At 34.2% G+C, this 14,884-nt stretch overlaps 1 protein-coding gene across 1 annotated transcript; it reads left to right on the top strand.

The window, feature by feature from the left end:
* Positions 1-727: 727 nt before the first annotated feature.
* LOC147388580 (protein ROOT HAIR DEFECTIVE 3-like) lies at positions 728-13,495 on the top strand. The gene is made up of 23 exons (XM_086417871.1): positions 728-934; positions 2,233-2,382; positions 2,821-2,887; positions 2,979-3,081; positions 3,768-3,838; positions 3,952-4,015; positions 4,102-4,167; positions 4,280-4,327; positions 4,406-4,468; positions 4,575-4,631; positions 5,189-5,347; positions 5,435-5,503; positions 5,621-5,712; positions 6,571-6,649; positions 7,411-7,576; positions 9,537-9,661; positions 9,821-10,083; positions 10,645-10,741; positions 10,827-10,988; positions 12,043-12,147; positions 12,390-12,484; positions 12,594-12,690; positions 12,923-13,495. Exons 1-23 carry the CDS (start codon positions 931-933, stop codon positions 13,142-13,144), a joined length of 2,424 nt encoding a protein of 807 aa, XP_086273997.1. The 5' UTR covers positions 728-930; the 3' UTR covers positions 13,145-13,495.
* The last annotated feature ends 1,389 nt before the right edge of the window (positions 13,496-14,884 follow it).

The raw sequence follows: 14,884 nt of genomic DNA, 5'->3' as shown, positions 1-14,884 counted from the left end.
GAATTAGTGTATTTTATATTGAAAATAAGGATTATAAATTTAAATTCAGCAAAATGAATACCTTTTTAGAAAAAAAGCAGTTCATTTATATGAATATAAAAAAATCGTATGGAAGTAAATTCAATTTTATGTCCTTACAAAGATATCCATTTGGATAAAAATAAAATATAAATACCAAAATGGTTATACACCCCATTGATAAATATATTTTAAAAATATGATTGAACCAGTAATTTTATCCCCTATGACTGTTTTGGTGCTTTTCCCTAAAAAGTAAGGCAGTGTATCCATTGTGATAAAAATAACATATAAATACTGGTTAGATACCCTCATTGATAAATATATTTAAAAATATGATTCAACCAGTAATTTTATCCCCTAAAAAGTAAGGCAGTGTATCCACTGTGATAAAAATAACATATAAATACTGGTTATATACCCTCATTGATAAATATATTTTAAAAATATGATTCAACCAGTAATTTTATCCCCTATGACCGTTTTGGTACTTTTCCCGAAAAAGTAAGGCAGTGTAAAAACGAAACCATAAAGTGGGGATTGACCACGACTTATATAAAATATACACTTATTAGAAAGAAAAGTTCATCAAAAAGAGGACAAAATGGTCGGTTTTTTGCTTTTCAGGAAAGGAAATTGGGCGGTTGGTGGATCCCACATGGGTCGGTTCCGTCAGTATATCAACCGTATATTTATACGGTCAAATACGTTCTCTACACTCGCTTACACTTTTTATTTTTTAAAATTTATATTTTTCTTTCACCGTAGCAGCCACAACTCTCAACTTATATACTTTTTAGAAGAGCTGATCTCACAAGTTGATCGACATTTGAAAGATTTTGGAGGTTCATCTGCTGATCCCGCAATCCGTTTTTTCTCGAACTTTCCCTGCATAGAAATCAGTCTAGTTCAATGGGTACGTCTTCGATTCCATCATCTTTGATCCCTTTTAACTTTATTCTCTCATCTTTGTGGTAAAATTATCTCTGATTTGTGATGTTTTTCTTGTTCAAGATTCTTCTTTTATGCGTAATCTAATATTTTTAGGTGATTTACGATCTGTGTTCGTTTTCGTTGTTCATGTTTTTAATTGAGTTGGTAGCAATTACAATAGTGATCCTGGAATTGCAGCCAAGAGTTGATTTGCATATAAAGGGCTACTTTTTTTTTTCTTTTTTAAATGTAAAAAAGCTAATTTTTATCGTTGGAGCAATACCCAGAAGATAATTTTCCAGGGATGATTACAGAAGTCTGTATCAATGATTTATCCCCTTTTGAGTTTTGGATCATAGTGGTTGTGTAAAGAGGTGGGGTGGGGTGCCAGAGATTTTTTACGGTCTTTGTGGTACTCGGTAAAGAACCCATCAATCAATTAAGCAAACACTATTGTAGTCTTTGAATATTGAGTAGCTGTACAGTGTGGAGGAAACAATGGGGTGCACTCAGTCAGATATTTCAGAGACAGTGTAGTTAGAGACTTTTCTCTGATGAAATGGATTCCTCAAATGTTTTGTTACAATTGTGGAAGATGGTATTATAGATTATCTGGATAAGATCCATGATGGGCTTTTTCATAAGGTGGTCGATATTTGGAGAATATCATTGTTGATGAGATGGAAATAATGACTTAGGGGATTGGACCCATAGCTTGGTTGGTTCACAAATTTTAATGCAACTTTGAGGTCATGAGTTCGAGTCCAGCTTACCTATCAAATAAACAATGAATTAGAGATGATTATTTTGAAATATACTTGTAAAACAAGGTCTTTTGAATATGACTTCACTTGAGATACAACAACAATAAAGCCTTATTCAGAAGATTTGGGTTGGCTAAAAATGAGTTCATATTTACTTTCATTACCTCCATCCACATTCTTTTGGGTCTCTCTCTCTCTTGATAGGTTCTTCCTCTCACTCTTAACTAATGACTTCACTTGAAATGAATTAGCTATTTGGCCCCTAGAAGCAATATCAAAATGTTGATGTGTTTAAGTGTGGCAGATGAGGGTACACTCGAAGGGTTAACACGGCAGTATATTCCTCTCTCACTTGAAACATCTTTGAGAGTTTTTTTTTCTTCAAATTCAGATTGAGTAGCATAATATAAAGCAGTTCATTGTCATGGTTGAATTATGAAGTTCTTATGTACTTTGAAAATTGCTAAATCTATTTGAAATATTGGAAATCATGGAATATGATTGTTTTTTATTGCAGAAAAGAGTGATGACCCTTGCTCCACCCAACTCATTGATGGAGATGGTACATTTAATGTTACTGGACTTGACAAATTTTCAAAGGAGGTGAAGTTGGGTGAATGTGGAATCTCCTATGCAGTGGTCTCTATCATGGGTCCACAAAGTAGTGGTATGCATTGCTACATCTCTAAACTTCCCTAATTCGAGTTTATTTTAGTAGTCAAATACTGCTACTATCGCCAGTTATCATTTCCTTTCTGCTACTATCTCTCAAAATATTTCTATTGCCAAATGTTCTCTCTAGTTTTTTTCTTTTTCTACTTTATTATTTCTTCTACCTTTTCTCACAATTCCTTCTCGTGGCTACTACTAGTCAATCATTTTGAAGCACCCTGACAGTTGAGTGATTTCTAGCTCCAGTAGTAATTAAGTACTTCTGTACATTTTGGAGTCCTTGTTCATGATGTTTTGAAGTGTTTTTGGCCCACCATGTTTGTGGTCTCTATTTATACCAATTTTTCCCTTCATTAGCATTTAATACCTGTATATTATTCGAAGTAAAATGTATCCGAAAAGAATTAAATCATATCTTCTATGATTTGCACAGGGAAGAGCACACTTTTAAACCATCTATTCAGAACCAACTTTAGAGAGATGGATGCTTTTAGGGGAAGGCAAGTTCTCATATCGTCACTTTCAAAATTTGTCATCATTCACCATATTTTGTTATGCTTTAGCATTATAAATATGAGAGGTCCTTTTCAGGTCTCAAACTACTAAAGGCATTTGGATGGCAAAATGCACTGGTATTGAACCTTGTACACTTGTTATGGATTTGGAGGGTACTGATGGAAGAGAACGAGGAGAGGTGTGTTTGCAAGTCTATTCATCCATTTTCATTCATCCATCTTTGATGTTATTGTGCATTAGTCTCTCCGTCATTGTTTTTATTATCACACATTTTGTTTGTGCCTTATCTTCATGACTGTTTCATTTTATACATTCGAAATCTTTTAAAAAACATAGTTTTTCACTTTAAGAATTTCAGGTTCATTGAGTGCCATTTTGAAAACAAATTCATTCTGGACTCCTGTATGTAAACCTTCTGTGTTTCATGTAACCTGCGCCGCTTTCTTTTCCAATCCTTGGATTTGTCACTTTAGCATGTCCTCTTCCTTATAATGTTATTGAGAACTAACAGTATCTTATTTGCGTCCATTTGGCCATCTGAGTTTTTTATGATCATCATCACTGAAGCCTTATCCCAAAGATGTTGGTTTTGCAAAACAAATCCCGATACTTGATTTATTGTTTATGTGAGCAAAATCAAGTAAATATTTGGATTTCAAAGGACTGTATTTACCCTGCATGGTTCCTAAGGATTTAGCTATCAATTGGATTTCTTACAATAGGTGTTGGAAAATTTGACTAAATCATAATTCAGTGTTTTCATCGTTTTGTTGGGATCCATTTTGCAGTATTGAACTAAAATTTGAATAAGCCCATCCATACTTGTTGCTCCTTTAATAATTTTTTTTTTTGTATTATTTTCAGGATGATACTGCATTTGAAAAACAAAGTGCCCTTTTTGCTCTTGCGGTATCAGATATAGTCCTTATAAACATGTAAGCAAGCATGGCTTCTCGTTCAATTGTGTAAATTGTTATTCTTTCTGTTTCAGGTGAGGTTTCTTGTTATAGTTTCCATAAGTAGATCTGTTTAATTATTTTCTTGTTAGGTGGTGTCATGATATTGGTCGTGAGCAGGCTGCCAATAAGCCTCTTCTAAAGACTGTGTTCCAGGTATTTTCTTTAGACATGCCTTGTGTAAGCAATTATTTTAAATCTTATTCATTCTTTTGATGGTATATCACTATTTCCATAAACAGGTCATGATGCGCTTGTTCAGTCCACGTAGAACAACTTTGCTGTTTGTCATACGTGATAAAACAAGGGTGCGTTTCCCAGATCCTATCTAATTTTGAGATTTGTACCTTCAGAATTTTTTTTCTCTTTCTTTCTTTGTTTTGAGTATTGATTGCTGCTTATTTTGTATGTTCTCCATAGACACCATTGGAAAATTTGGAACCTGTTCTGAGGGAAGATATTCAAAAGGTACGGAGGATTAGTGCTTCCTTACTTAATGCATCAATGATAATGGCGTTGTGTGTTTACCAATATTTTTGTTTGCAGATATGGGATACTGTTCCTAAACCACAAGCCCACAAGGAGACCCCATTGAGTGAATTTTTTAATGTAAGATTTCATGGGCTCACTCAATATAAGCTTTGCCATGTCTTTCCTTTTTTTTATATACTCGGAAGTGCTTATATTACTTGTGTTATTGTATTTAAATTGCCAGGTTGAAGTTACTGCTCTTTCAAGTTATGAAGAAAAGGAAGAGCAATTTAAAGAACAGGTACACAAAATATATTCTTATTCTTATTATTATTGGAGTTTGCCATGCCTACGGCACACATGGGCATCCTCTTTGGGGTTAAGGGGGTAAAAGAGGAAAAATAATAAAGTTGTAGGGCTATTATTAAAAATCTCTGGGGTCAAGAGGTAAAAGATGAAAAATAATAAAGTTGGAGAGGTACTATAAGAAAGTGGAGAGAAGAGGAAAGACAATAAAGTTGGAGGGGTAATGTTATAAAAGGGCAAAGGAAGAAAGAGAATAAAGTTAGGGGTATTTTTGGAAAGGGGAAGAAGAGAAAAGGTAAAACTTGTCTTTGAAATACGTTGTTTATGGGGTATAAATCTTGAGACAAAGAAAGTGGAACCCACAGTTGTGTTTTATAATATAGATTATTATTATTATTATAATTTACTTGTATCTTATGTGGTGTACTTTAGATTTTCATATATAATTGGATAACTTGAACCTATGAATTGTTTGTTAAATGACATATAATCCTTTTGGAAATGGGATTCTGCATAGCTAATTTTATTTTTCATTATCAATGAAAAATGAAGGTTGCTAGTCTAAGGCAAAGATTCTTCCATTCTATTGCTCCTGGTGGACTTGCTGGTGACCGACGAGGTGTAGTTCCTGCTTCAGGGTTTTCATTTAGTTCACAACAGATCTGGAAAATTATTAAGGAGAACAAGGACCTTGATCTTCCTGCCCATAAGGTGATGTTGTGATTAATCTCTCAATTGGAAACCACTGATCAAATATGTAGACTTTATTTTTATGTACGTTGTCATTCTTATTTGTAGGTTATGGTTGCCACAGTACGTTGTGAAGAAATAGCCGATGAAAAGTTTGCTTGTTTAACTGAAAATGAGGTACTCAGTGTTCATCGTCCAAATATTTCATTTTCGACATAATTTCAATGTATTTATTACTAGTAATGTGTAAAGAATTGATTACTGACCCTTGTATTTTCTTTGTAACTGTTGCAGGACTGGCGTCAGCTGGAAGAGGCTGTGCAGTCTGGCCCAGTTTCGGGTTTTGGAAAGAAGCTGAGCTTAATCCTCAAGACATGTTTATCAGGGTGAGTTTTTTTTTTTCAATGGAAATAGGTTTATTTGCACAATATTCATAATGCGGGCCTCTGTGCCACCTTATGATAATTTATCTGTATTTTCTTTTCTAATTCCTTACATAAGGACTCAGAAAATAGTAAAATACCAGATCCCCACCTACACAACTATGAAAAAAATTACGGCGAATACCTGATCAAATTGGTTGGGTCATATTGGAACAAGGTTCATGTTTAGCAGTCTAGTTTCTATCTGTAAGAGCGTATAGAAAAAATAGTTTATGACATATATGTAAATGACTCACCAACTTAGTTTACTCAAGTTCAATTGTTCTTCTATGTAAGAGCTAATGGACAGCTAAGGCTTCTTGTTTCTTTGGGTTGCTGAGTGTATTTTCCAGTGAACTTGTTTCCCTTTCGATATGGTTAAAACTTAACAGTGGTGTTCTGTTCATTCACCAAATAGTTTTTTATTTTTATTTTATTTGTTATTTTTTTTATTAGTGAGCATTACATTGTAATTTTTTTTTTCAGTTGCTTACTCTGTGCATTAAATTGATGATCTCATTGTTGAAGGCTTCTAGTTTGTCTTTTGCTTCTTGATATTCTAGTTTAGAGAAAATAGGCCTTTCTTATTACTTTCTTCACAGCACGCTGTGGTGTGAGCTCACGTAACCTAGTCATTGTGGCACAACTTTGTTTGTTGTTGTTGTTTACCAAAAAAAAGTTAAATTGGAACTACTATTTTTATCATCCAAAAAATCTCCTTGTTGTTGGTTGACATGTTTTGCACTTTTATTAGAGTTCTGGATGATATTGATATATCCATTACGAATTTTGAGTTGAGGCATTTATTTTCTTCTCGTGTAGGTATGATGCAGAAGTTTTTTACTTTGAAGAAAGTGTCAGGACTGCAAAACGTCAGCAGTTAGAAGTGAAAGTGCTGCAAGTAATGCTCCGTGCCTTCTGTTCTTTTAGAATTTACGACCTTTGTTCCATTTTTACCGTATGCATTGAGAAATATTGTTTTTGCCAGTGCGCATAATCTAATGACTTTGGATGTAAAATGATAACGCAAATTCTCTCCCGTATTCAATTTAAGGAACTATAGAGAATTTAAGATTTAGAAATTTTCAATTAAAACTTTTAGATCAGTATTTCTTGACCTAGCAGGACATGGAGTGAGCACCCATACACAAAATTTTGAGCAAAATCTAGGTGGTCCTTGAAGTATCCAAGATTGAGGCTTTTCTGATATGTAATGTGCAAATGTCCATGATTGATCAGAGATATAGGTTCAGAATTTGGCATGCATGCCTTTTGTATCTTCCAATTATTATTATTATGATGATGATGATGATGATGATTCTATTCTTTTTAATAGTTTTTTTTATTATTTAAATATATGTATCTACTTAATAACATGGTCTAAAACTTGCTATTTGTCGGAATCCGGTTGATTTAAATCAATTTGACCCGATTTTGGGTAATTATTTCAAACTCGGATTTATATAAAACTATATAGTGGTAAGTTTTCTTCATAATCTAACTGCTTTGGATTTGTAACTAAATATCTGTTCCAAGTTTGTGCATGAGTTTATGAACATTGAGTAATGTGATTGTCTTCCTAAGGTTGATTGATAAGAAGACTTTTTCTCCTTTTTTTATTTATTTTATTATCTTCTGATTGCATGTTTGATGATTTTTTAGCTAATCCAACCAGCCTATCAATCCATGTTGTCACATCTGCGGTCTATAACTCTAGATAATTTCAAGGAAGCATTTGATAAGGCTCTAAATGGAGGGAAAGAATTTGCCGTTGCTGCTAATGATTGCAGTCTATCTTTTATGTCAGTATTTGATGAAGGATGTGCAGGTATAACAGGAAACACTATACTTCCATCCTATTTGGTATGTATGTATACACATAATATCATGGTTTTGTCACAACGTTCATGTTTTCTGCTTCCTAATGTATTCGGGTTCGGGCACCTTGCTGTTTCTGTGGATGGCTTCCTTTCTTGTTGTATTCGGGCTGGTCACCTTGACCTCCCTTTTTTATTTTCTTTCCTTTTTAATAAATTCATCTTTACTTATCAAAAAATAAAAGAAGATATTGAGTGTTCACTGCTTTCCTATCCTATCCCATCCCATCCTATATATCCTATGTTTCTTTCATTTCTTTTTCTTATTATCACCACCACCACTACTAGCGGGGATACTTGAGCACCTGATGTTGAAGTATTGGAATTTTCCTTTTCGGAAATCATAAGACTACTTTATTCCACTTTTCATTGTTTGTCATTATAAATCAAAATGTATTGGTTTTAAGTGAATTTTAATGTAAATTTTATAGTTAGATATATTTAGTTAATGTTGGGAAGATCTTTGCAAGAGATAAAAAGTAAGAACTTTTGAAAATTCTTATTGAGTCTAAATAATTTTTTTTTATGGCATCTAAAAAGGTTTCTTAGAAAGATGTCAATTCCGTTTTCAAACATACAAAATATGAGAGGTTAGACATATTTTTTCTCTTGAACACGTTTCTTTAGTGAGGGTTTTGTAAGAGGATGAATCAGGGTTGGAGAGTTGGAGTCATAATGCTGTTGTGGTTGAATATTTATTGAAATAAAAATGTCTAAAGTGCCACTGGTGTACTATATTTTCCTTAGAGTTCACGGATGTTGAAAAAAATTGGCCAAAAGAACGTGTTTTTCTAATACATTATTATTAATTTTGTTCTTATTTGTGAATAAATGTGATGATTGAATCTGTCATCAACAAACTAGAACTACTGCAATTCAGCATTACTGTTAGTATACACATGAATCATTTTAATGAGAGAACATAGATTAATGATTACTTTTTATGCTTTTCATGTGATCAATTTTTTTTATATTTTTTATATCCACTTTACGCATAAGAAATGAACATAACCATCACAAATAAAGTGAAGGAAAGAAAAAACTGTACTGAAAGGTCACATAGAAGTCCTACAAACATAAGCCTATCAAAACCTTTGGCTGCCCACTTCTTTATTTTTTGTGTGCTTTGAATCACAAACCTGGATTTCATCCCAAAATGATCTAATTCTGATGGAGATGATGGGGATTGTGTCAACCAACCAACTACTCCAAAAGACTGATATGTTGGAGAGGGAGAGAAATATGAATATAAGAGGCACGGGACTTAACTGGGGTATGAGACAACTGAGAGTGGAGGAAAATATACACTCGATACTTCCCCTCACCTATAAGGGTGGAAAGAATCGAACCTGTGGCGTATACGAACCTAGCGCTCTGATACCATGTTTACCAACCAACTACTCCAAAAGACCGAACTGTTGGAGAGGGAGAGAACTATGAATATAAGACGGGACTTGATTGGGGTATGAGCACCCGAGAGTGGAGGAAAATATACACTCGACAGATTGTAAAAGGAGAGAAAATAGAGTAACATAAAAATCTGATTTTGCTAAGTTTCTTTTTCTTCTTCCACAATTTTAGATTGAGTAATTCTGCTGAGAAAGTGAATTGAAGTATCCCAAATCTAAGGTCTCAAATAGTTGTCTAATGGCTCCTGAAATGACTTCAATGCTGGGGGTATGAAAAGTGTATTCTCATTCAAGGGGCACTTAAAAGACTATTTACTGCATAGTGTTTAAGAAGAAAATATCGCTACAAAATACAACCAACAGAGACTGGTATGCCTTTACAAAGTCTAGGTTTACATTCTCTCGACCATGAACTGACTTAAAAATTTTAATGAATGCTATGGTACATTTTGTTTCATATCTATCTTAGGTGAATGGTATATTGATCTTATTGGGTTTACAGATGCACATATTGAACAAGCAAACTGGGACCCATCCAAAGTTCGGGATAAGCTTCAGCGTGATATACTTGCACACATTGCTTCAGTTCGTGCTTCCAAATTGTCTGAACTTATCTCCTTATATGAGGTATGAGAACATGGATAATATTTTCTCATCAAGTTTTCAAGTTCTAAATATTTGTGTTTCCTTGATTGAAGTGATATATACCCATGGATTCTATTTGTTACTCGGCACATTAAATTGTCGTTATGAATACTTAATTGACAGCCTTTGATATGCATGCAGGGAAAACTTGATAAGGCTCTATCAGAACCCACAGCCGCTCTTCTAGATGCAGCTAGCAATGATACATGGCCAGCCATAAGAAACCTTCTTCGTCGTGAAACAGAATCGGCTCTCTCTGGGTTCTCCAGTGCACTCACTGGTTTCGACATTGACGAAAAAACTGTCGATGAAATGCTTTCAAGCCTAGAGGGTCATGCAAGAAGTGTTGTTGAAGCGAAGGCAAGAGAAGAAGCCGGAAGAGTCCTGATCCGTATGAAGGACAGGTAGCACCACTAGAAATTCTTGTATATAGGGCTTAAAATGGGTTGGGTTCAGACCGAACCTGAGTATATCCATATCCAGATCCGAATTTTTTATTTGGATCCTATTGGCTAAAACCATATCCAAACCATTTTGCTTTCACTAAATCTAACCCGACCCAACCAATTACTTGATTTGGTTCGGATAATTTCAGACCATTCAACATTCTTTTTTCTATATTTCTGTTCTTATTGCTATACTATTCTACTTTACTATTATAATTTCTTATAAGAATTCATGTTATATTAAAGTAGTAGAAAAAAGATATTTTGAAAAACATAAGAATATAATTTTCAAAGCAATATATCATTTGGATCTAGGCAGATATAGGGATGGATGTGTATTCGACCCGGATCAAGGGTCATCAATCCATATTCGACCCATTTTTTCAGGTCTACTCCAATGGTCCAAACCCGTAAATTTGTATTATTCGGATAAAATCCGACCCATTTTATGCCTTGCTTGTATACAAAGCTCTTCCTAGTTGACCCAATGGGAGTATAACCATCTAAAATTATTTGCAGGTTTTCAACGTTGTTTACCCATGATTCTGATTCAATGCCAAGGGTTTGGACTGGGAAGGAAGACATACGGGAAATCACAAAAACTGCTCGCTCTGCAGTACGTCACAACTTCACATTTCTGTTGTTGAATCTTACGTTTTCCATTGCCATGTGGAGTACTAAAGATCTTACTTGTGTTTCAGTCCTTGAAGTTGCTCTCTGTTATGGCTGTTGTCCGGTTGGATGACAATGCTGACAATATAGAGAATACTCTCTCACTTGCTCTAGTGGATTCGGCTGGTAGTGGTGTTACTAACAAGAGCGTCACATCATTTGATCCATTGGCCTCAAGTACCTGGGAAGAGGTGATCATTTGTTGCTGTTGAAATTCGTTCTTGATGTGTTGTTAAGTCCATGGTTTAAAATATCGGAATGTATCGGTTGATATGTATCAGTATTGGCCAAGACAGATACAAAACATTGAACTTGAAACATTAAATGTTTCGGCAGTGTATTGTGTATGTATCAGCATACTATATCGATCTTTTCATTATCCGAAATAATCAATCGATGCGATATTTTAAACCATGCTTAAGTCCATGGTTGTATGACTGATTCCTTCTATTCTTTAGTTGTTTTCTATTTGGAGGTATATTTTAGTAAAAATGAACAGATGGGACCTTAGAGTGGAACTGCACCATTCGTCCTCGGGTTTCACCTGATGCCTAGGTTCCTTTTCTATGCGTGTGTGAACAATATTAATGTTGGGGAGGATATACTCCATTCATTGGACAGAAAAGGAGGAGGAAGATTTATTAAATAGAGATTCTATTGCCACACCAACTTTTGCTGACGCCTCCCCAACTCATATGCCAGTCACCAAAGAATTAGCACACATCCTGGGCTGGCATTAGCAAAAGTTGGTCTGGTAATAAAAAAAACTTAACGGTTATCTTGTTCTTGATTACCTCAGTTTGTTGTTGCTTATTTGATTTCTTGGGTCATAATTTGAAGCATAATTTTTCATGTACTCTTAATCTTTGGAGTGAGTAGGTAAATCAATTTAAATCTGTAGGGAACTACGATCTGTATATCTCTTTTGGCTTCAAACATGTTCAACATCTCAGCACCTGTTAGGGATCCATAATGAAATCACATCGTAATCATACCTATAAAATGCATCATTGACATGAGTTACGGTTATTTTTTATTATTATTTACTCCGATATCCAAATGGAAAGCTTTTAGGATTTAGATGCCCATGTCAAGAGACTGACATATTGTACTTTATGCTCGTTTACGAGTTAGATGGTATCCTTGTATCCTCATTTTGGAGGTAATAAAAAGACTATTTTCAAGAGATTATTCTCCTTACTGTAATGCATTCATTTGGGTTTATAATATGTTTTTTTTTTCCAGGTTCCCTCAACTAAAACTTTAATTACACCTGTCCAATGCAAATCTTTGTGGAGGCAATTCAAGGTGGAGACGGAGTACAGTGTTACTCAGGCCATTTCTGCTCAGGCGCGCTCTCAAACATACTATGTTTTTAAACATTATTTTTACTATTGGCACCCTAACTATTACTTATTCTCAACCATTCACTGGATTTTTATTTTATTTTAATTGGGTGTGATAAGTAAAAGTTGGGGTGCCAGTAGCAGCTCTCTATGATAATGACAACTATACCAATTTCATTTTCAGTAGTTTACCCTCCAAAACTTTTACTATCATCAAGGATGTCTGATTGGATTTCATTTTTTCAGGAAGCCAATAAGCGTAATAACAACTGGTTACCACCTCCATGGGCGATTGCTGCCTTGGTTGTCCTTGGATTCAATGAATTTATGACACTTCTAAGGTACTTAATCACCATTTTGTTGTGTAATTGAAGTACGTTTGTGCCAAAGCTTTCATGTCCTGCCTTCCTTATACCATTGTTTGTCTACTTTGGCGACTTTGCTTGGCAGGAATCCTTTATATCTTTTTGTCATCTTTGTTACTTTTCTACTTGTCAAAGCTCTATGGGTCCAGTTAGACATCTCGGGTGAATTCCGCAATGGCGCTGTGAGTATATTAAGCTAAAAGAGTTTATTATTATAATAATTATTATTATTAGGGAGCTTCTATTGCCATACCAACTTTTTCTAACAGCACCCCAAGCGTGTGCTAATTCTTTGGTGATTTACTTATGTATTGGGGTGGCGTTAGCAAAAGTTGTTGTGGCAATAGAATCTCTTATTATTATTATTATTATTTTATTATGCTGGCCTTATTCTTGATCTGTATTCACATGCAGCTTCCGGGTCTTCTCTCCTTGCTTACTAAGTTCCTTCCAACCGTGATGAACCTTCTAAAAAAACTAGCGGAGGAGGGTCAAAAGCCCGCGGCAGCGGGCCCACCAAGTGCAGGGAATGGTCTACACATTCATCGTAATTCAACATCAAGTGCATCTTCTAATATAACAACATCTTCAGAAAATGGGGTTGAACACTCGAGCCCTTTACAGCAAACACAATAAAAAAAGTTAGGCCAGCTAATATCATCGGCAATCATGGTCGATACTGGCCATGCAAGAACATCTTGTCAGATGCCATTGTTTTGCTTGCTATCATAGGACGTTGAAGGGGTCGTGCATGTGCCCTGGCATGTTTAACTATAATTGTGATTGGTGTTGGTTTTTGTTTACAAGCTTTATGGGGAGGGAGGGGGCATTGATGGGCGAAGCCCCCCAAAAATAGATTTTATTGTTTTTTTCTTTTTTGGGGCTCATGCCGGTGATTGTTTTTGGTTTGCCGTATGTGCATGAGTATGACAGTTAAGGTATATGGCTCTTCTTAATCATATTTTTGGATTTCTATTTGACATGCTATACGTTGCTTGTGAAAATAACAAGATTTATGTGTGCCTTGGTGCTTATGATGTAGGATGCCCATGTTATGTGATTAGTGTTTCGGGGCTCTAATCATAAAATAAAAGAAAATAGTGTCATTTTCCTTTTTGTTCATCTAGGTGCATTTCATCAAACAATTTTTTTGAATATTTAATAAACTTACTACAGATTTATTTGAATTGTGGAAAAGTTTCTTGAGACCAAGGATTTCAGAATAAGTAGAACTAAAGCCAAGTATGTGAAGTGTGAATTTAGAACTGACACACAAGAAGATGAATTTATAATAAAGAGTAATTGTTTAGAAATACCTTAAAGTGATCACTTTCGTTATCATTGATATGAATTAAAACGGGATAATTAAAATATAGGTATAATCATAGATTGTTATGTTGTCGTCAGATACCAATCAAATTAAAAGGGAAATTTTATAAAACAACATAAAAAAAAAATGATGATGGAGAGATAAATAGTGAAAAATTAGGAAAAAATAAATTTATAAATGAAATCATTCAATAAATGCAAGATTATCTCTCAATGGCCGGTAAATTAGGAGAAATTCGTTTGAACTCATTTAACAAAGCAAACTAAGATCGAAGTTGATGATGAAGATTTTAAAAGAGTGAGATGAAGATAAAAAAGAACAAGAATTGATATGGTGAAAGTACATATCGGCACTTTTAATAACAAAAGTAATGTAACTTTGAACAGAGTGGAATGGAGGAACATGAATCATTTAATCCATCATAACTTCTTAAGATTAAGACTTCGATGACGAGTACATATTTATCTGACTCACGAGTCATGGACATTGCAGTGGAAGTCTTGAGTTGAGTTTTAAAACTATCATCATAATTTATGTTACCAAATTTATTCTTATTAAATTGATTTTGAATGGAATGATTTGTACTGGGTTTGTAGAATACAGCAAACGTATACTAACCAATTAATGAAATCCAACCATTCTGATTCACTGAATTTTGACATTCGTTCCAAGGAACCATATACTGAGTTGCAACATTTAAAAAAAAAAAATATGAAAAATTCGATTGTACCTCTTAATCTTCCTTATTTTTCACACATACAAAAGAGGAGTCTTAATTCTAATAAAAATTTCAAACTTGTAATTGTATTTGTAAATATGGTGACAAAGTCGGGGTTTGGAAATAATTCCGTAAGAGAAACCTTCTGAAAAAGTTGGATCGAGAAAAACATTAGATAAGTTAAAAAATAAAAATTATTTTTAAAGAATAAAAAATGTACATTTCATATATTAAATGATAAAATAACACTTAAAAAAAGACTAAAAATAAAAACAATTTGTGATTTTTAAAAAAAATTATAAATGCATCAATTAAATCACATGATTAA

This window comes from Akebia trifoliata, chromosome 12, assembly GCF_017979445.1.
Source record: "Akebia trifoliata isolate Shusen 1 chromosome 12, ASM1797944v1, whole genome shotgun sequence".
Classification (NCBI taxonomy): domain Eukaryota; kingdom Viridiplantae; phylum Streptophyta; class Magnoliopsida; order Ranunculales; family Lardizabalaceae; genus Akebia; species Akebia trifoliata.
The sequence above is the reverse complement of the archived record's forward strand: the minus strand, read 5'-3'. Positions and strand labels throughout refer to the sequence as shown.